This window comes from Podarcis melisellensis (assembly GCF_964234715.1).
Source record: "Podarcis melisellensis genome assembly, chromosome: 2".
NCBI lineage: Eukaryota > Metazoa > Chordata > Lepidosauria > Squamata > Lacertidae > Podarcis > Podarcis melisellensis.
The window spans coordinates 22,793,896-22,816,966 of record NC_138529.1 but is presented as its reverse complement, the minus strand read 5'-3'; the positions used below and the strand labels follow the sequence as shown (position 1 = coordinate 22,816,966).

Genomic DNA, 23,071 nt, shown 5'->3' with positions numbered 1-23,071 from the left:
ACTGCTCTTCCCTTAACACGTGAAGCTCTGCAGGTGCTGGATCAGTGTGGTAGCTGTAATGTGTTGGACCAGGGATGTCCAACAGCGAGCTGTTGGTTAATCTCAATTTCGACATTTTCCTCTCCATAACGGGACATTCCTCCCTAAAAAAGCTCAACAACTGCTGACCCCCCCCCAAAAAAAGGGGTAGATCACTGCCAGTTTTTTATTCTGTGAGTAGTCTCTTGGGAGTTGGACGTCCCTGTGTTAGAAGATAGCTAATAAACTGAAACTGAATTCCACCAAGATGGAGGAGCTGTGGATTGCTGGTTGTCAGACCTGGGAAACACCAGCCTATTCTTGACAACATTCAACTATTCCTAGATCAGGTATGTAGTCTAGGGATACACCTTGATTTGACCTTGTCACTGGAGACTCAGATAGTCCTGGTGGCATGGGGTGCCTTTTTCTAGCAATGTCTGGTTTGACAGCTACAGCCATTTCTGGACAGCGATAGCTTGAACACAGTGCCTCCACACTCTAGTAACCTCCCATTCAGAGTACTGCAATTTGTCCATGCAAAGCTACCCTTGAATACACTCTAGGACAGGGGTCAGCAAACTTTTTCAGCAGGGGGCCGGTCCACTGTCCCCCAGACCTTGTGGGGGGGCAGACTATTTTGGGGGGGGATGAACGAATTCCTATGCCCCACAAACAACCCAGAGATGCATTTTAAATAAAAGGGCACATTCTACTCAGGTAAAAACACGCTGATTCCCAGACCATCCTCAGGCAGGATTTAGAAAGTGATTGGGCTGGATCCGGCCCCCAGGCCTTAGTTTGCCTACCCATGCCCTAGGAGTCTAGGTATTGTAGCAGCTATCACAAAATACAGCAGCTGAAGTATTAACAGGCATCTCTGCACAAAATACCGTATTTTTCCGTATATAAGACTAGGTCCCCCCCCCCTAAAAATAATGTCCAAAATTTGGGGGCATCTTATACACGGATAAATCTCTCCCCATTTTCTTAAATCAGAGGCCACCAAAATAGGGGGCATCTTATACATGGGGCATCTTATAGGTGGAAAAATACGGTATGTAACACTGGTCCATAATAATTCACACTGGCTGCCTTTTGTCACTGGGCCCACTTCAAAGTGTTAATTGATTTGCAAAGCCCTGAACAGCTCAGGACTTGGGTTTTCTGAAATAACACCTACTGATTGTTCTGCCCAAGCTTTTAAGTTTGGCTGGGGAGGCCTTCCTCAGCAAGGGTACCTCAGTTGTGGAATACAGCTCCCCCAAAGTTCAGCTGGTGCCTCCTTTGTCCCTCTTTCAGCACTAGCTGAAAACAGTTCTCTTCTACTATGGTGTCCTGGCCGTAGATGAGATGAGAACCAGGCTATAAATACCATTAATAATCACAGTGGCTTTCAGCAATGTCAAATTGCATGTGATGAATACTATTTCCCTCCACCCATCCCAAACTATGGGTGATATTAAATAAGTTTTGCTCGGAACAGAGCTACTGAGATTGGGGGACCTAATTTATGCTCATGAATTTCAATGCATTTAGTCTGAGTAAAACCTAGAAGGCCTAGGTGGTTTTTAACTGTCATTCAAGCTGAACCTGGTATCAGTGATGGTTTCCCTATAAAATCCTATGAAATTCTACTACAGAGACAGAATACACAATGGTTGACTGGAAAGCCAACTCCAGTGTCAGTTCTGGAACTACTGTCCTGAAGGTGTAAGCTATATTGTGCAGCACTCACAGGTACCTGTATGAAGAATGAAATGAACAGCAATATGCCTTGTACAGCATTGTAATAAGCAAACTGATGAAAACAAATATGACATTGAATGTGTCATTGAAAGAGATGATATTCACAATGACCTTTATGATTAAAATACTGGAGAAAATGTACTTCAGCTTTGCAGTTTTCATGATTTGTGAATGAAGGTATGGTAGCTACATATTGACTTAATAAAAGTACATGTTTTCTTTCATTTTCCTCTCTCTGACTTTTATTTCACGTAGAAGAGGTCCCCACCCACCCAAGTAAAAGCTACTCATTACTGACAGCCATCATGGCTAATAATTTTACTAAGGTTATAGGCTATGAAAGAAATGTAATCCCTCAAGATGGTACCAACTACCCCGCTTTAAGGCTCACATAATTGGAAGGAATCATGCTGACAGATGAAGAGAGGGAGGAGTATTGTTTTACACCGAGAAAGTTACCTCAATAGGGATATGATCAATCACTGATCAGTGTCGGATAACAGGCTAAGTACTGCAAGGAACATTTTGGTGCATACTTTGCAGAGGGCAGATCACATATTGGACTCTAGTAACTATGTTAACTGTAAGTGACATCTTTTTTTAAAAAAATCATTGCATTATTTACAGACCTTGAACAGTCTGTTCTTCATCTTTGCCATGATGCTTCCAAAATTATTTCAATATGTTATGGGTCCTTTTTGGGACGACGTGAGCATTTCGGAGCCAAACTGGACAAAAGGTGTGAAATTTATAGCCCCAAACTGGATACAGTGGTACCTCGGGTTACATACGCTTCAGGTTACATACGCTTCAGGTTACAGACTCCGCTAACCCAGAAATAGTACCTCAGGTTAAGAACTTTGCTTCAGGATGAGAACAGAAATCATGCTCCCGCAGCGTGGCAGCAGGAGGAGGCCCCATTAGCTAAAGTGGTGCTTCAAATTAAGAACAGTTTCAGGTTAAGTACGGACCTCCGGAACGAATTAAGTACTTAACCCGAGGTACCACTGTATTACACATTTTGGTTATTCTATTTATCGCTTTTGTTATGAAAGCTACTAAATACCAACAGACGTGGTGATTTTGCTAGATTCGTAGCCTATCAAATAAAGATAACTCAGTTGGTTAGAGAATGGTGCTGATAACCCCAGGGTCACAGGTTTGATCCCCATATGGGACAGCTGCATATTCCTGCATTGTAGAGGGACGGACTAGATGATCCTCAGGGTCCCTTCCAACTCTACCATTCTATGATTCTATTCACCCAAGACAGTAATAACCACACTTTCTGGCCCACAAACTATTACAAGATAGACCATTTGCTTTAAGATCTTGCCTATCCATAACCTCTATTCCAATTCTGAATGCACTCCTTGGTGAATACTATCTTGACCTTGTGCTTGTTACCTATCAGTTCTTCAATTAGTCCTAAAACATCATCCTTAGAATTGACAATTAAGTAGTATGAGTCACAAGGGCTTCATAGCAATCACCTGAGAGTTTTTAACTGAAATCTGAATCAATTATCTTATAATGGCCGGAGATCAGAGAAAAGCAAAGCAAAATCTCTGGAGTTGAGATTATGCCAAGAACATCTTTAATCTCTGATAATGATGAGCTCTGACACATTCACGTACAGACCTTCAGATTTGGTACCATGTCACTTTAGGTTTGGTACCATGAATTCTGTGTACAGCCCTTACCCATCTAATTTTTGCAAATGTTTATTCACTAAACATATTCCTTCATCTATAGAGATCAGAAACACTGATGAGTATCTTTTTCAGATAAGAAATTCCAGAGTAAGTTAAAAAAAAAAGCTATTATAAAGCAACGAACCATATATTTTTTTTTAAAAAAAGTCTTCTGATCTCCTCATAATCATATATAATTACAGCTTTAATGAAGGCAGCTGTTATGAGGGAAGAGCAATAATTTTCACGACTGAAAGATGTTCAAACCAAAAATTCAACAAGACAAGTGATGCTGCAAATATAAATTACACAATGGTTAATACTATGTATTATTTTACTGTAGGAGGATGCCAAGGGAATAATTCTTATTCAAATAAAGTGAGTGTTAAAATCTGATTCTGGGACAGTTTTGGAAAAGATGCTATATCCGTCAAGAGCAGTTGCAGAAGCATCAGGTGATGCTGGTACTAATTAATTGGCAGCTTTTTCTCCCTGTCATCTTCTCTGAATCTCAAATGATGAAACCGCTTGTTCCTTTTATTGAACCAGCTTGGCCTAGACTAGCTTGTCCCGCAGTGACATGTATATTGAATACAAATCAGACAGCATAGCTTTAAATCTGTGTTGCAGCTCTCATTTCCAATTCGAGAACTGTACTATAATCATAAGCTTCTAGTGGATGAAAGGAAATCACTGCTCTGAATATTAGCTAATGCCACATTTGCAAGTCCTGAAAAGATCTGTGCTGTTTTTTAAAAAATAGATCATTTCTCGTGAACCTATATATATGAATTGCTTTGTACTGCTCGACTGATAGAAGCAATGCCTGTGCTGGGATTAAACCCTTTTCATCATAAAGCCTCATCTGGTTCGGAGTCCAAGTCCATCAAACCTTTTCCCTTTAAAGTCCCGCCTTTGATTCGACATCAATTTATTCAAACCGCAGCTGGGTGGCTGAAAACGAAAGGACAGCATCATTTAAACCAACCGTGTTCCCAACTTGAAAGAAGGGCTATAATTAAAAAAATGGGCATAAAAGAATGGAAATGGGATAATATTTTTTAATGGTAGTTCAAAGGCTGACAGATGTCAAAGCCTTTGAAGATGTCAGTACAGTGAGCAAGAAGTTGCCATTAAATAGTTTGCCTGAGAGGTGAAGCAGCTTTTTAATGACTGAAAAAGCCCTTGCAGACACATCCTTCTGTTTTTAATTTGTCAGAGTTTCTGCTGTATTTTCTGAATAATGACATATGATTATAACTGCATAGCATACATATTTTTATAGTAGGTTAAATGAATACTTTATTTCGCATTCTCACAAAGCTAGATAAGAACTTTGCCCACAGAGAGCCCACACTATTTAGATTCCTTCACATATTTATGGTAAATTTGATGGGACTGGCCAAAGACAAGAGTTATTGTGCGTTGCATGCTTTGTTCTTTAAATGGTGCGAGAACTAGAGCTCTCCCAATTTGCATGCATCCACTGATGATCAGACTGACTTATGCCCTTCTTGGGGGTGATGACTGGCTTACGCCATCATCGACAATGAGTCCCTTTATAATTAGCGGATGGGCAAAGATGTCAAAACAAAGTAATGCTTTATTGAGGGCAGGGTGGGGATCCGTGTCGTAACCCAAATATATGAAAACAACAGAACCTTTAGAACACAATTTTCTAAGAAAAAGCAGACTTGCACGTTGGTTTAAGATTAAGCCACAATGTGCTCCATATCAATAGAGAGGAAGCAGTAACGTTATCCACAACCTACAAATATGCACAAATTACACAATCAATTCATAAAATCTTAGTCACTGCCACAAAAGCAGCTCTGCACATCAAAATACAAAAGAGGTACAGGCTTCTAAGGATGCTGTGCCAGCTTTAACATTATTTTTACATGATATATCCTTGAACATTCTGCAAATAGCTGGCACAATCTGCACTTCATTTCAGATTCTGTATTAGATTTCTGTTCTCAGGTTTCTTCAGGTGGAAATTAGTAAACCCCTCTGACCCCTCCAATTTCCTTCACATCATTTGGACACAGTGAAAATTTCTCTCATCCTCATTATTATTAGGAAGCTTTCTTCCCCATCATAAAAAGTAGGCTTAAAAAGCTATCTGCGTGCATACTCTGTGCTACATTACAAAAAATAAATCGAATTATCCCAAAGACTAGTCTACTATCCCACGAAGCAGAACCTATGTATGGGAAACGTAAGGAGTAGTATTCTGCACTTCTTAAAACAAAACAAAAGAGAAAGAGATACTCCTCCCAACACCCCCCCCAAATATGTCCTAACTTGCCATAAAAGACAGGACACACTAAGGGCACTTCTCTTGCTTGTTTATATACCCCACTCTGTCCATTTCTTTGTCTCTCAAACCCATCATGAGAAAACAAGGTCTGCTGCGTACACTCCTTGTACAGCAGAGGGAGCTGATTTCTGCCAGTGTGACCTCACAATACTCAACATGCAAACCTTCCCTTCCCAACAAGTACCCTGCAAGGAGACCCATGGGATTAATTCATATACATACACACACATTCATTGCAGGGGGCCAAACCAGATGACCCTACAGGTCCCTTCCAACTCTCTACAATTCTCTGCTTCTAGAGGTGTGGGATTGCCTTGTGAGGAAGCGGTTCCTGGAATGCTAGTATGTGTCAAGGGGGTCTGAGAGTGGGAGAAGGAAATTCTGAACATTCCATCCCCATACTTCAAGCTGCAAGAGGGAAAATGAGTCTCTTCTCTTCATGCTTTCCATACCCCCTTTCTACTAGCCAAGAAAGTAGGAGTTTGTATAACTTCTTGGACTGAAGATTGGGGCTCAGCTGTCCAGCTATGACAATAGGCTGCCACTTATGTACTCTACCTTCCCGACTGAAGTGTAGAGTGTTTGAGGACTGGGACATTCACAGGGAAACCAAAATACTTGTTTACAAAGCTATGGTACTACTAACCTTACTGTATGCTTGTGAAACATGGACCACTTATAAACGCCATCTCTAACTCCTTGAAAGATTCCATCAACAGTGTCTCAGAAAACCTTTACACATCACTTGGGAAGACAGGCAAACTAATATCGGTGTACTAGAAGAAGCAAAGATCACCAGCGTTGAAGCAAGGATTCTTCAACATCAACTTCGTTGGACTGGTCATGTTCTGTGGATGCCTGATGATCGTCTCCAAAAGCAACTACTCTATTCCAAACTTAAAAATGGAAAGCGTAATGCTGGTGGTCAACAAAAGAGGTTTAAAGACTGACTCAAGGCAAATCTTTAAAAATGTGGTATAAACACTGAAAACTGGGAAACACTGGCCTGCGAGCGCTCCAGTTGGAGAACAGCCTTTACCAAAGGTGTCATGGGCTTTGAAGACACTCAAACTCAGGACGCAAGGGAGAAACATGCTAAGAGGAAGGCACACTTGGCAAATCCACACCGTGATCAACTCTCGCCCAGAAACCAATGTCCACACTGTGAAAGGATGTATGGCCTCCACAGTCACTTACAGACTCATTGTTAAAACTGTGTTTATGGAAGACAATCTTACTCGGCTATGAGTGATCACCAAAGAAGAAAGAAGAACTCTATCTTCCTGGTTCTGTAGTGGAGAAGCAAATAAAATGCCTTTTATGTAGTTGGTGCAATGACCATAATGTTTTGTGGGAAGACTTACATTTACTAAACTAAACTATACAAACAAGGTGGATCAATGAACTTGAACCTGTAATCACAACTGGCAAAAAAACACCACTGAGCTAAACCAGAAAGTTTCAGCCTCTTATCTATGTAGAAAATGGAAATTGTAATGACCAACCTCATAGGTTGTTATGACAAAAGAAACAGTGATTACAAAAAGCACTTGACATTAAAACTGCTACAGGCATCATAAACAAACATCCTTATTTATAGTAAGTTACAGGGGACACCAACTATTTATCTATGTAGACCTTGTTATTAAAGTAAGTTTTACATGCCACAGATCATCCTGTTTGTTTATTTTATTAATACATTTATATACTGCTTGTTTTCATTTCTAAGCGGTGTACATCAAAACAATGCACAGAAAATTGGACAATAAAACAAAAGTAATTTAGCATAAAACCAAACACTACCTTAAAATGTCTTCTGCAGCAAGAAAGCATCAGCCACATGCCTGAAATTCAGCAAGGAGGGTGCCTATATAATCTCACCTGGGAGGCTTGGGCAGCTTGTAATATTTAAGCACCAGGAATCTGAGCCCTGGGGTACCACCAACAGAGATTCCTCCACAGATTCCTCTCCCTCAGGCGGGGATAGAGATTGGGCAGTCTTTAAGATATCCTGGATCCATGTTGTTAAGTGCCTTGTGAATTATTACAAGAACCTTGAATCTGACCCAGTAACATATAGGCAACCAGTGCAAGGTTTTAAGCACTGGAGCTTCTGTAGCCTCACAGAAAGTGCATTAGAATAATCAAATGTTAAGTTTACCAATACATGAATCACTGCATCCAGGCTACCCCTGCCTAAGACTGGCCGTAGTCAGCTCACTACCTGTAACAGTTAAAAGGCACTCCTAGCCACTTGACTCCTAGTGTCGCGTGACAAAGATAAATCCAGAAACACACCTAAACTATTATTTCAGAGGAAGAGTAACCCCAGCCAAAACAAGCAATGACCTATCTTCTGGACAATGGAGCCACCCACCCACCATGCCTCTGTCTTCCCATTGCTCAAACCATCACTCCATAATTCTATCCAGACAAGGTTTGAGACCATGCTCAGCCTTTTCTGACTCAGATGCTATGGAGAAACAGCTGACTATCAGCAGAGTATCTCATTGTTTTTGCTCCAAAACTCCTAATAACTACCCCCCCCAGTGGTTTCATATAGTTGTTTAACAGGACTGTGCTCTGTGGCACACCATAGCACAAGGACCGTGGGTCTAAGACACAATCCCCCAATGCTGTTCTCTAGACACGGCCAGGTAGGAAGGAATAAGAACCAGTGCAAAACTCTGCCCCCAGTTCCCATCCCACAGAGCTGGTCCAAGATACCATGGTCAGGTGTATCAAAAGCTGCCAACAGGTCAGGAAGCCAGAGTAGAGATGCATTCCCTCTCTGTCCTGCTCTCAACACATCAGGGTGACCGAAGCTGATTCGGTCCCTAAACCATGCCTGAACCCGGATTGAAATGAATCCAGATAGAATCCAGATCAAGAAACTCCTGCAACTGCTCCACCATCACTCTCTGCACCACTGTGCCCAAGAATGCGGCTTGGAAGTATTTACTGTAAACCACAGAGTTCATAACGGGCTTCTTCAGTACCGCTTAAGGGCTGCAGGCTCCATTCCACTGAATAGAACCATGTTCACCATACCCTGGACCCACCCACCCACCCAGTCAGTCAGTCCTACCACACAAACTAGCTTTGACCAGCCAGGATGGACAGGGGTCAAGAAAGCAAGAAGTTGGTCACATCATTACCCTGTCTACACCATAAGACACATAAACCAAAATTAATTCCACAAAATATGGGAAGGTGCTGCATTGGACAACTCAACTGGACTTGCAAAAACTGCTGTGTCTAAGGCACTATAGGGTTGAGCAACATTATTCTTGAAGCCCCATGCAAACTGCTCTCAACATGCTATGAGGGCCATTCACCACCTGGTAGGCAGAACTGTGTGACCTAACAGGTGTCAAGGGCAAACCATCTGAATTGGTCCCCCACCACTGCAGGGCAAGGTGGCAGGCAATAGTCCAAACTTCCCTGGAAGTGGTCAGATCATGACAAGAAGGTTACACTCAGCCCACCTATATGCGGATCCTACATTTGCACCAGTCACTGCACGTTGTTCCAAGCTCATAACTTATCACAAGCTGCATCTGCCAAGTGCAAAGAGAAGGGAGAAATATTGAACAGAGGAGTAGCCTCAAGAAGGATGAATAAGCAACATGTCAATGTAAGAGATCATAATCTGGATCAGCCAACTGACAGTTTGTGTTTGGTTGGCTGATGCTGAGTGGACCTTTCCACAAGATGAATCATATATATCTGATTAAAATAGATTAATGGTCAAAACCTGTAACTGTAAAAAGGACAAAGTAGTCTTTCAACAATTGCAAATTTTCCGGAAGCAAAAGAAAAAGGAAAAAAAGAAAGGAAAATAATAAACACCAGGTGAACACTATAAATATAGCACATTTTCAGTTATATGTGATATGCAAAGCCCACAAATTTATATTGTACCATTATCAATCATACTGTACAGTGGTACCTCGGGTTAAGTACTTAATTCGCTCCGGAGGTCCGTTGTTAACCTGAAACTGTTCTTAACCTGAAGACCACTTCAGCTAATGGGGCCTCCTGCTGCCGCTGCGCTGCTGGAGCACGATTTCTGTTCTCATCCTGAAGCAAAGTTCTTAACCTGAAGCACTATTTCTGGGTTAGCGAAGTCTGTAACCTGAAGCATATGTAACCCGGGGTACCACTGTATTTCCATTGTTACTCTGTTTACACTTAACTTCTGCCTGTTATTCATTTCCTACCAAATACACAGAAATGGGTGGCATCAAAATACTTGTGAGAAGATGTCACTTTATATATTTCTGCCTGAAGCTTCCGAGAACAACCTTTATTCAAAACAATGGAGTGAGAAAACCAGTGATTCACAATCTACACACAATAAGACACAATGTCTTAGCTGAAACTGGAATTCATCTTAGCAAACCAAAATCTGATCTCAAGACACAATTATGATAAGCATATATTGGGATGCTTAACACTTGGGCTTCCAGCCAAGAAGTCATTTCTATTTTGTATCTCCCCGTCTGTTACAAATAAGGAGTGCACTTTCTAGTCCAACTACAAGTCAAGCTTCCTGGAACTCCCTATTTGAAATGTTAACCACTCTGTTACTACACATTAGTTACCCTGCTCTGGTTAATGAGGCAATTCCTGACTAGGATGACCCAGAGTGGATAATATGATCTTCTTCCTGCTTTTCTCTATAGTAGCATGGGGAATGAGAAACATTCACAAGCATCTTTTTGGCTTCTCACAAACTCTGCTTATGATATATTGATTAGTCCATGTCATGAGGATACATAACCTTCTTTTTCTCATCCTAAATGCCTCAAGCTTAAAAAGAGATGAGATAGGAAGCATTCACCCTTCCTCCAAATGATCACACAGCACACTACACTCTACTAAATAAACAAAAACGTCTGACCTGCTTAACCTCCATTTTCGTCAGAACGAAACAATTGGACATTAACCATCAGACCTCCAAAAATCCATTTCCTAGAGACAATGGTCCTAGATCTCAGGTGAGGTAGGATGACAAACACTGAAGAGAGTTCTCCCCTGAGCTTCCCACAAGTTGCAGAAAATGAAGGGCAAGCATGCTAACTTATGTTGAGCTTTGCAACAGTAGATCTGTCTGATCTAAAGCTCAGTGTGCTCCAATACCTCTCTTCTCCTGTACGAAAGAGGAGAGAGTGGTTCTCTCTGGAGGCTACCTACTCCAAAGATCAACACAACAGACAAAAGCAACATAAGAAACTCATGCTGCTGCTATCTAGTCCAAAGCTTAGTGTGGTATGAGAAACCTCTGCCCCTGTGGCAAGCACAAAGAACTCCTGGTCATACATTGCCATTAGGTAGTGTAGAACAGATGAAAATATAACAACCAAATAAATTTAAGTTTACAATGTCTCTGATAAGTTCAGTTTCCCCATCACCCTTTGCATATTGACTTCTTTTAAGTATCAAGAAAAGTCTTCTCCAATCTAAAGTAATTGAGGCATGAACAATGTCTGTAATTTGGGCCAAACCGAGTTGAAAGATCCAAAAAATGACTCAGTACTTCAAAGGAAGAGCTATAGTGTTCTTGTATTGCCCTTACCCCCCAAGCTAACTTGCTACCTGAATTTCAGGAATCTGAAAGGCATGCTGCTTTAAAGACATGCTATGAAACCAACGGCTATTTTATCTTCTTAAAAAAATCTACAAAAAATGTTAAAACACTGACAGCTTTTCAGTCGCTCCCTGTTTCTGAAAGAGTGAATTACTTTGATTTTGAAAACAAAGAAATGACAGTCATGTGTTCTAAATAAATTGACCTATACAGAATAGAGTAGTAAGCTTTAAATAACATATTACTTTCAGTGAATCTATTTGAAACAATCTGCTGTTCAACAAGTATTAGAAAATGACATGGAGAGGCTGCTGTAAAAGGAAACCTAAGTTCTTTCCCTTACAACGGAGGTTTTCAACCTTTTTGGGTCCACAGCATCCTTGACCAAACACATTCTTTCTGCGGCACCCCTGTGGGGCCCAGGAGCCCGGTTATGTCACCACTTGCCTACAGAGCCAGCAGCCCCTCACTCCTTTTAGAATACCCCCCCCCTTGTGGAGTGTTCCCTCAGCCTCCTCTCTTCTCCTCTCCTCTCCCCTCTCCTTGGGAGTCCTCCAGGCAGCCACTGCTGCCACCCCGGTCTCAGAGCTGCACACCCTGTGCCCAAAAGAGGTGCCTCCTCACACCACCCCACAGGGCCCTGGAAAGCACCCCCTGGCCAGCCCCAGAGGCACCTTTTGCCTGGGGAGCTTGTAGCCAGGGTTGCTGCAACAAACAGCCATGGAAGCCGTGGTAGCTCTGGGAGGCAAAGACATGAGAGGGCATCAGAAGAGGCAGGGAAGGAAAGAAGGACAGAGGCCAATGTTTCCCGCGGCACCCTGATCATCATTCAAGGCACCCCAGGGTGCCACAGCACACTGGTTGCCCTAGGAGTTTGCATAGGCAGGAGGCCAGAACAATTCAGAAAGATGCATGCCCCACAAACTGTGTTAAGTATCAATGGAACTGTATAATTATTTTTTTTCTGCAGAAGCATGAATGTGAGAACTTAGGAAAGCCTAAGCAATCAGGCCAATGGCCAATCTAGTCCAGCATCTTGTTCTCACAGTGGCTGAACAGTTGCCTTTAGGAAACCAGCAATCAAGATTCAAACACAAGAGCACTCTCCCCTCCCCTGGTTTCCAGCAACCAGCATTCAGAAGCATGGTTTCCTCCAACTGTGGAGACAGACTATAGACACTGTGGCTATGGTTTTAACATTTAAAGAAGTCTAAGAGCTATTTCCTTTTCCTTTACCTAAACCCTCTCCTACCCACTTCCAGGATTGTTTCTTAATATGTCCGCTGCACTATGCTGGAAAATACTTTGCAGAAACCAGCAGTGAATTCCTGATTGGGTAAATGCCAGGGCCTCTATCACCTTCTTAATGTACTTCATCCTTTCCTGTTTTTCATGCTTAACTCTTTTAAAGAGCTATGTCAGATAGAGATGGGAGAGGAATCTGCTTGTCTTGGATTCCACAGTAGATTCACCTGATCTGATCCTGGTGGAACATGACCTGGATCATATCAATGCTCCACTTCATAATCTGTAATTTCTTTATTCCTTCAAGGATTGTGTGCTGCCTCCTTCCCCTACCCCCCACCCCCATTTCTCCTTTTAAATTTTCTAAAACAGAGCATCACCCATAGTCTGAGCAGCTAGTGCTTGGGCGCCTTTGAATGTACATGCAGCAAGTCCCCCTGGGAATGATGAGACTTGAGGGCAATCTATGGCTCTTGGGGAACTTTACGGGAGTCAAAATATGGCTGCCCTCTGTTTACACCCTGTTGCTCCTAGGGGAACTTGTTGTATGTGTATTCAAAGCATGAGGTGGCAGGCAGCAGGGAGAGAATCGAGGCAACATACAATCCTCAGACGACCTTCTAAATACTTTTTTTAAAGGTGTTTCCATGCAGATTTTTAAGCATTTCCCATTAAAAACCCACCTGGAAACAGAATGGGACAGCCTGGGCCACATCCTCTCGGAGACCTGGGACAGACCAACTGTAAAGGATCTGCCCAACCCCATAAAAAAATTAACAAGGAAAAAATGGGAGGGAGGAGTTAAAGAAAAAAAAACCCATAAACACACACTGAGAATACAGTAAGTCCCTCTTAATTTAAACATATAGATATTAGTCTTCCAAATGTCCAGAGAGGTATCCATATTTGTGAGGAGTATGTTCGAATGCAAAAAGGACAGTGAGGTCTTCAGACCATGGCTTAATAGATGGTGCTTATCCTTCCAGGCTCAAAGTATACGTCTCTTAGCAACCACAAGGACTCATAAAACACACTTTTGTTGTTTGCTAATCCCCACACTACAGGAATCTGATTTAAAAGCACATAAACATCAGCAAATATCAAGGATTTCACTAGCACAAAGTTGACACAGACAACAATGCCAGACCAAAGCAAATGTATCATTGGACATGCCCACATTCTATGTCTCAGACCTGTCGAACCCTAGTGATGGACTGTCCTCATCTGGTTCTTAATTTTTTGCCAGTGTTCCTAAGGCGGCATGCACACCATACATTTAAGGGACATGACTATCCCCCCTAAATCATGTGAACTGTAGTTTACCCTTCACATAGCTACATCACAGCACCCTTAACAAACTACAGTTCCCAGGATTCCTCGGGGGGTTCCAACATCCACCTTTTTAATGATCCCTGGTTCTGAAAGCTTGCCTTCCTGTAAGAATGTAACTGGGAAACAGAGAACAGTAAGGTTTTTTTAACAGATTGAGGTTGAATCCTGACAAGACAGAAGTACTGTTTTTGGGGGACAGGAGGTGGGCAGGTGTGGAGGATTCCCTGGTCCTGAATGGGGTAACTGTGCCCGTGAAGGACCAGGTGCGCAGCCTGGGAGTCATTTTGGACTTACAGCTGTCCATGGAGGCACAGGTCAAATCTGTATCCAGGGCAGCTGTTTACCAGCTCCATCTGGTACATAGGCTGAGACCCTATCTGCCTGCAGATGTCTCGCCAGAGTGGTGCATGCTCTGGTTATCTCCCGCTTGGACTACTGCAATGCGCTCTACGTGGGGCTACCTTTGAAGGTGACCCGGAAACTACAACTAATCCAGAATGCAGCAGCTAGACTGGTGACTGGGAGCGGCTGCTGAGACCATATAACACCAGTCTTGAAAGACCTACATTGGCTCCCAGTACGTTTCCGAGCACAATTCAAAGTGTTGGTGCTGACCTTTAAAGCCCTAAACGGCCTCGGTCCAGTATATCTGAAGGAGCGTCTCCTCCCCCATCGTTCTGAGGTCCAGCTCCGAGGGCCTTCTGGCGGTTCCCTCACTGCGAGAGGCCAAGTTACAGGGAACCAGGCAGAGGGCCTTCTCGGTAGTGACGCCCACCCTGTGGAACGCCCTCCCATCAGATGTCAAAGCGATAAACAACTACCTGACATTCAGAAGACATCTGAAGGCAGCCCTGTTCAGGGAAGTTTTTAATATGTGACATTTTAGTGTATTTTTCATCTTTGTTGGAAGCCGCCCAGAGTGGCTGGGGAAACCCAGCCAGATGGGCGGGGTACAAATAATAAATTATTATTATTATTATTATTATTATTATTATTATTATTATTATTATGAAGTCAGAGGGCATCTTATATCTCATGTAAACCTACTGATCATTAAGGCCACAAACTTGCTTTCTGAAGCACAGAGTCCAGGAGTTCAATAGGTTCTGATTCAGAGTCCCCATAATAATTTTGCCCAGTGGGCAAGTTCAAGTACCTATATTGTTCCATGATCTCAACAGTAGCACCACAGATTATCCCTGATTTGTGATTGGAAGTTACCATTTCACTCTATTGTATTTCTGCCAAGAGCCAGAAGGGGCTAAGCAGGAGGGTGCAAGGACAGAGAGGCTTCCTGTAGACTTGGAAAAGTGCAAAGGGTACTATAGGAAAACTCTAGAAGCACCTATCTAGGGAACAAGTACTAAAGTAAAAATGAACTGTCTTCTCAGATACTTGTATAACAAGGCTAATACAGAATATCAGTATCCAAAGAAAAGGTTAAGGGGAAAGCTAAGCAGAGTCTGCTCCCTTGGCTAGCTGGACAACTGGGCTTCAATAGGAATGGGCTTTCCCAAGTTTGGAATTTTAGAATTCAACAGAATGTTGGCCTTCTTTTGGATCAACCTAGAGAAAACACCCACAGCTGACTGGTAAATAAGCTCCAACACATGGAATAAAATAAAGTATTATGGCTGATTAAGAATACTATGAAACTTGAAAGCTTGCATATTACAACAGATACAAAAATTGGTCTAATGAGATTTTGTTTCACCTACTCTTTGTTGCCTGTCCTTTGGGATCAACTGTGCAGCGAGAAATAGGAAAACATTTTAGCACTTGAGAAAACCAACCACTCAGAATCATATTCACAAATTATTTTTTTGAATTTTCAACATCTTTTAAGCAACTTAAGAATTAATGGATCTATAAAGCGAATAATTCTCCAGACCTGAGGCAGAGATTTTGGATTACCATAATGCCCACACTTAATATTTGAATCTTAAGTTACCTAGTAATAGTTTGCTGTGGCTGTTCCTCCCACTTGACCCAGAGGAGGAGATTCAGTGAGTTTAGTTTCACCTTTCAAGAAGCTCAGCTTAGCATTACATATGAGACAAACTCTATTTAATTTCACAAGCCAGTTTTAAGCCAGGAGTTATGAAAGCGGTTTATTGAACTAGCCAGAGTTCTTTTTAATCTAGGATTCCTGGTTTCTACTTAATGCGAAGCTGGAATTCTTTAAAAGTGAAAATAGACTTGACAGAAGTCCTTCTCCAGGCCACATGGAGGTGTAGGACATGCAGAAGCCGAGTGTTTTGCTCAAGCTCATTGAGGTTAGTCTGTGAAACACTAAACTATGATTTAGCATCACATGCAAACCAGCCTTGTGTGTGTTGCATGGAATATGAAGAGAAAAACAGCAATGGAAGAAAGAAGAGAGTGGGAATGTGTCTATATTACAAATTTATACTGGTCCCATAACACTTAAACAATCACAGCTCCCTCCCCAATTACTGGAGCTGTGATTTGATGAGAATGCTAAAAATACTAGGAGATCTCTACCCACCCCTGACTACAAGTCTCAGATTCTCTAGGGAGAACAAATGACTTAGACCTAGATCTCTGCAGAGTAGATATGCCCTGAGTGAAACAGAGCGAAGAGAAAACAGGAATATATACATTTTTAAAACAATTAAACAAGGTCCCATGTTGCAGGCTATGGTTAGAAAATGGGTGCGAAAAACTGAAGGTGGCTGCAAGGGCCAGTGAAAGCTTTACTAATAAAATCTGCATCCTAATTCATCAGTGTGGCCAAGACTGAAAAACAAACTGCTGTGTGTGTGTCCCAGACATAATTGTAGCTTTTATTTCATATGCATAAAAGTGAACAGATATCATAGCTGTCCTAACAAGGAGGATCACAGCAAATGCAAACTGACAGCATCTTCAGCGAATGGATAAATATCTGAAATTCTTGTCTACTGACTAAAGCAGAATGTGCAGTGTGGTAACCAAAGTCACTATCAGCTCTTTGTCAACATTCAGACGTAATGCTAAACCATTGTTTGGCATTACAAAAAATGAGTCTAGCCTCTGCTGCACCATTTCTCCTCCTCTGGCCTAGTCACAAGGAAGAAATTGGAAGGATGTGCTTTAATTGCAGTTTAGCATGTCACCTGAGTTTTGCATTCTGGTTAATCTTAACTATGGCTACTGAAAACGAGTCAGATGTATAAACTATGGTTGAAAGCCAAGTTGCTTCCACAAACCATAGCTATGATTTTCAAGTTTGAATGGTTCACATGACAAGACAACCTGTGATTAATAAAAAACAGAAAGGAGTAAAAAAAAAAACAGAAGTGAAAGCTTTGCATCTCCTCATGACAACTGTACAGGAGGGCAAGGGGCATGCTTGCAAGCCAAGGGGAGCCTCATATGCATGTCTCTATTGGTCTCTCTGTTGTCTTTGACTTCAGGAAAAGGCATATCCCTCACCCACAAGCCTTCTAAGCAGGAAACATGTAGCAAGATTCCAAGGGGTTGTTTCTCAATAAAAACTGAAATTACCATGGATCAAGATTAAAACTAGCTTTTCAAATAAATAGTGATAAAAAGAGGGCAAGAGCTACACCCCAAATGGACTACCACCCTGATTGCTTAAGAACCCATTAAGCAGCAAACAGGTGGCAGAAGTGAATTTTAAAGATAGAGTAAGAAATGGAAGAAAAATGTAGCAAAGCACAGTGAAGCTTAAGAGAAACCAAGTAGGAAAATATACAACGGAAAAGGGCGACAGAAAAGAAGACAGGCAAATAGAGTAAACTAACAAGAACAGAATGCAAGGAAGGCTATAAACACTATTTCATCAAGCTCAGTTCTCTCATTTTATGAGAGTTTTGAAAGTATTCTGAACTAATAAAGCTATTATTTTCATTCATCTTGAAACTTGAATATATATATATATATAGAGAGAGAGAGAGAGAGAGAAATGGAATTTATCCTTTCACCTTATGGGATGGAAACTGTTCTGGGACAAGTGGACAGTATATCAACTTTTTAACTACTAATCCTCTGTGACATTACTGGTGCTCTATTTATTGCTGAAACATTTATGAGTGGAAGAAAATGGCAGGGCAGCACATTGTAACAGAAAATGGGAGAAAAGGTTTCATTTTTGGTGCCCATTTTACAACAGAACAAAGTAATGTGATTTCTCTGAAGTTCATTCCTTTCTTCTTTGTCCAAAGGTCAAACAGCCAAGGAATAAGGATTAAGAAGATACAACTATGAAGCAGATGTGAACAGTTCACTCCTTGAAGTGGCAAGAATATGTGTCATGTGCTTGGGAAAAGGTGATAACTGGATCAAGAAAGAGTGTGATGGTGAAACTGATACATTTGCTGGCGGCTAGGTAAAAATTGGTTATAAGGCAATGAAGGTTTTTTTTTAGAAAAAAGAGCACCAATCTTTTCTTTTAGAAAGATGTCTATTTGTAATAACAAGGTTATGGTTTTTAGAAGTCACAATTTGAGTACTTTTCATTGGTTATTAAAATAACTCCAAAGATGGAAATATAATGCACACATTTATTCTCAGTCTCTATCTGTACTGCATTTTTTTTTTAAATTAATTGTTTTATAATTTGAATGTTTGCTGCCCTGGGCCCCTTTGGGAGGAAGGGCAAGATAGAAATTACACAGTGTGTGTGTGTGTGTGTGTGTGTAAATAAAGTTCATAGTATTTATGCACATAAGCAAGTGTTAGCATAGTGAATTAAAACCGAGTTTAATAAAAACGTTTACTCCCAAATGTCAAAGTAAGGAGGCTATTTAACCTCAATGGAATTACTGACCTGCAAAGAATGCAAAAACCCTAAAGATATGCTCTTGGGATGTCGAGGTGACCATCCCCTTATGAGATTAGCTATTGTTGCCAAATGTTATCACCCAACAAGAGATAAAGGGTTAGACATATGTTTATAGTGATGAGAAAATGAAATTCAAATGGTATATGAAAATGAAAACAAACAATTGTTGATCGGCCACATAAAAATGATATTCGTTCTAATCAAGAAAATTCAGTTTGAGTTATTCGTTTAAAACTGGACATATGCAACATTTTGATATAATTGTGGGGACATTAACTAGTATTAACAAATATTCATACAAGTTTCACATTCTTGAGTTGCAAACCAATTTGAATGTATCTTATATTAATAATGTCTATAATATCTTGTTGAATTCAGTAGTTAATTTAAGACTTCAGCAGTACGTTGCAAGAGTGTAAACCTTTCTAGCGACTCTTCAAAATGCTCCTCTCTTCAGAACTTTGTGAAACTTTCCTGTCAATATGGAGGGTTAAAAAAAACGCATCCACTTATGGTTACAGCGGAAGAGTCATGGAAAATGCCTCCATAGCCGTAACGGCAAACAACCAAACTATGGATCATTCAGGTTTTTCAGAAAAAGTAAAATATGTTTATCTGACGAATAATGATTACAAGAATATGAAGAAGCTAGCTCAACAAAATGGCTTCCACTATGTTGTTGAGGGAATGGGGGTGTGAAGTCACACTGTACAAACATGGTTCACGTAAAACTTACACCTTATAACGAGGGTCACACTTTTTCATATATACTGATTTCCTAGACACACATTGCTATTGCTTTGTTAATGTCACTATCTAAATCGCTTTAGCAGATGGCGGTAAAACACATCACTAAATACCAATTGTATGAAAAGCCAAGTGTAAATAGAATATTTTATCAGTAACATCACTACCGTTTATCAGTTTGATCCTACAGGAGTGGTCCTTCACCCCCCCAAAAAAAATCCTAATAAAAGTAATAGTCATCAGATAGCATTTTGAAACAAGTGGCCTAGTCGTGAACAAGTACATTCCTCTTATTGAGCTGCCATGATAGTTATGCTGAAATAATAGTAAAAATAATAAACATGGAATTTAATCATTTCAATAAAAAAATAACCAATTTTGAAAGCTTATTAGGGATTGCTTAATCTCTAATATATACCAGAACCATCAGGAAGCATACAAGCTCAAGGGATAATTTACAGCGCCACTAAAATAATACTGTATATATGAAATAAATATTTTTTAAAATACCATTGCCAACCGCTACCATGAATTGAACTCATTAGGCAGTACATACAAGCTGATTAGTAAAGATGAAACAGCTTCAACAGTGACAACTCCAAAGTCATATCCCTGCCTGGTAGAATCCAGCAACATTCGGCATAGATACTTTTCTGTCAATGGAACTGAAGTGCACAATTAAATAAGTCCCAATGATTACAACTGAACTTGGACTAAATGCTTAAGACCTACTGATTACGGTCAAACTTTTTGTGCATTGCATCCACTGCAAGTATCCAACTAGCAGGAAAAGCACTGGTTCCAATAATTCTAATATATTAACGTATTTATTAAAATGTATAATGATCTAGATGCACCCCATACTCACAATTTGTAAAAGATATTACTTTCATGAGGCAAAATAATAAAGTAAGCTGTTAATTTTGCTTAGATATGGACCAATGCAATAGTTAAGATTTTACAATGAACGGCGCCAACACGGCCATCATGTTCTACCCAGAATGGGGGAAGAAATACAAAACGCAAAAACTATATGGCAGTTAACCCACAGAAACAAAGAAGCCCATTTCTGTATAAAATTATCCAAGCTATTCTAATGCAGATAGATAAATATAGATAGATACACATATCACATCACTATACATGCTTTCAAGTTATTGTCTTTACTTCAGGCTTTCAGAGCACATATATTCTTGATAATAAACTACGCCTATATACTTGCATGATAAATGCAAACACCACACAATGAACTAAAATGATTTGTTTCAAACGGAACAATTAATAAAGATAATTTTCCATGCTGACAGTCCACATTTCATCCATAAGTTTGAAGAGTCAAATGCTACCACAGCTGGAGGTTATTCTGCCAAATGGCTTCCAACAGTGACCATAGAACTGGGAAGTGTGAATATATGAATGCATTCATGTATGTGTATGCGTGTGTGTGTGCTCATTTGTGTGATTACATATAATATATATCAGTTTTTTAGACATTCACACATAGGGTTATATACATGGGGTGTGTGGAGACATACCTAATGAAAACTCCAAATTCAAAGCGTTTCAACTGTTCATCAGGTGAACTCAAGTCAAACATATTCAAAAAATTATTTTAAAAAATACCCCAAACCCAAAACACTAAGAAATCAAATGGAAACTTAAGCACAAGCTATTTGCAGGCTGCCTGCGGAGAAAAACTAAAACAAAAAAGTCCATACGAATAACTGAGATATGTTGAAAATAGATTTATCCGAAGGGGGGGAGGGGGTTATTGTAGATAAAGTGGGAGGGAGGAAATACCTCCCCCCCTTAAGTCCATCATGAAAGAAAATGAGACAAGATTATAAATAAGAGGCCAAGTTATTGCACACCATGGGATTCTTAATCTGGCTACCTGTGGTTTTTGCAGTTAAAGCCTTTTTTCTGCAGGGGGAGGGAGCGGTAGAAGGAAAAAGGGAGAAAATTTTGTGTTTATATGCCAGTTTTGCAAGTGATCAAAAGCGTGCATTAACCACCAAACTGGAAAAACATAAAATTATTATTATTATTATTGCTGTTGTTGTTGTTAGTATTATTTAAAAGCCTATGACTTTCGAAATGCTATTGATTATTACCTGTACATCTCGCTTCCTGCATTCTTGGGTTTTATTGTCGTACTCTGTCATGGCAGCCCGAAGCTGTTTTTCCAGTTTCTCAATTTGCCGTTCATGTTCTCGGACCAGGCAATCCTTTTCTGTGTTATTCTGCTGGAATAGGTGCGTCTTCTCCTGTTCATGCTCCAGCTTCAGCTCTACTATCTGATTGGACAATGGAGAGTACAGTTCATCAATAGAACATCCCTGTCGTCATGACAACTCATCTTACAGCTTAATTTCCCACCCTCCACAATTTCAAGTTCACTTTATTATTATTATTATTATTATTATTATTACGTCATCCTTACCTCAAATTACCTTTGTAATTAAAAAAAATAAAAATAAAAAACACAATCGGAGCAATTTTGTTAAGCGTGACAGCTAAACAAATACGGCACATCTTGAAACGCAATGTACTTGTATGGATGTCAGAATGTGTGTGTGTGGTTTTTAATTTTTTTTTTTAAAAACCACCAAAAAAATCCCACGCCATTGTCGCATTCTGTATACGTTTCCCCAAGTATCCTGCTGTTGACATCCAGCAGCGACGCAGATTAAAAATGGTTAAATCAGCCTCTTCTGCTCTTCATGCTTGCACACAAAAGCATCGGTAAATCTGTTAAAATATTTTGCTATGATTTCTCCAAAATAAAAGCCCAGCCCATCTAGGCGACTGTACATATATTATTTTCGTTAAAGAGAAATATATATACGCACACAAACACACAGACACATTAAACAAGAGCTCTATTATTCCGCTGTCAGCTACGGTACACCAACATAAACAGATGTATGTGTTTCAGGAGGGAACCTGCTGTGCTGCAAGCTTGCGCCATGATTTCATAAGAAGCATTCTATTCTCAGGAAGGATCCTTTCCCAGTCCACACCACACTGGATACGATGACCTTGGCCAGTCTTAGCCTCTCCCCGCTAGACTGAATGGCAGCCCGAGACCAAGGGCCTGGTTGCCGCAGCTTTGATACTAATCCTCCCAGGCTGTGCACAATGGCACCCTACCTGGCCTGCAAACTATAGCCAGCTAGGCTGCCTTTGAAGCAGGTGATGAATAGGGGACTGCAGGAAGCCAGCTTTCCTAGTGAACTCCAGGCCACACAGCTGCTAAGAACAGTCACTTGGATTTTTCTTCAGTTTTGGTGGATTTCAGGAGAAGAAAAAAAAGCACGTTATCGAGAATATGTTGGTTATAGTCAGCGTGAGAATCCCACTTCTTCCTCTTCTTCTTCAGAAAAGAAAGCAAACAGTAGGAGTCTGCTCAAAATCGATCTTGTTTGTGTGGGTAAAAGTGCGCAGGCACCTTATCTTAAAGCGATAGCATTCATTTTTTAAGTCCGCATTTTCTGCCACCGACAGCTGCAAATGTGTCCTTGGAAATGGCTGTTATGTGCATTTGTAACACTGCAATT

General features: G+C 40.6%; 1 protein-coding gene across 5 annotated transcripts in view; it reads right to left on the bottom strand.

Annotated features, from left to right (window-relative positions):
- The window catches only part of CEP112 (centrosomal protein 112), a 217,089-nt gene that overhangs the window by 83,978 nt on the left and 110,040 nt on the right, over positions 1-23,071 (bottom strand). For all 5 annotated transcript variants that reach the window (XR_014165305.1, XM_081899606.1, XM_081899608.1 and 2 more), the window contains one exon: positions 21,626-21,808. Coding sequence is in view for 4 of the 5 variants with exons in the window: in XM_081899606.1 (XP_081755732.1) it covers positions 21,626-21,808 (183 nt within the window). In the remaining variant the exon portion in view is untranslated. The remainder of the gene's footprint in view (positions 1-21,625; positions 21,809-23,071) is intronic.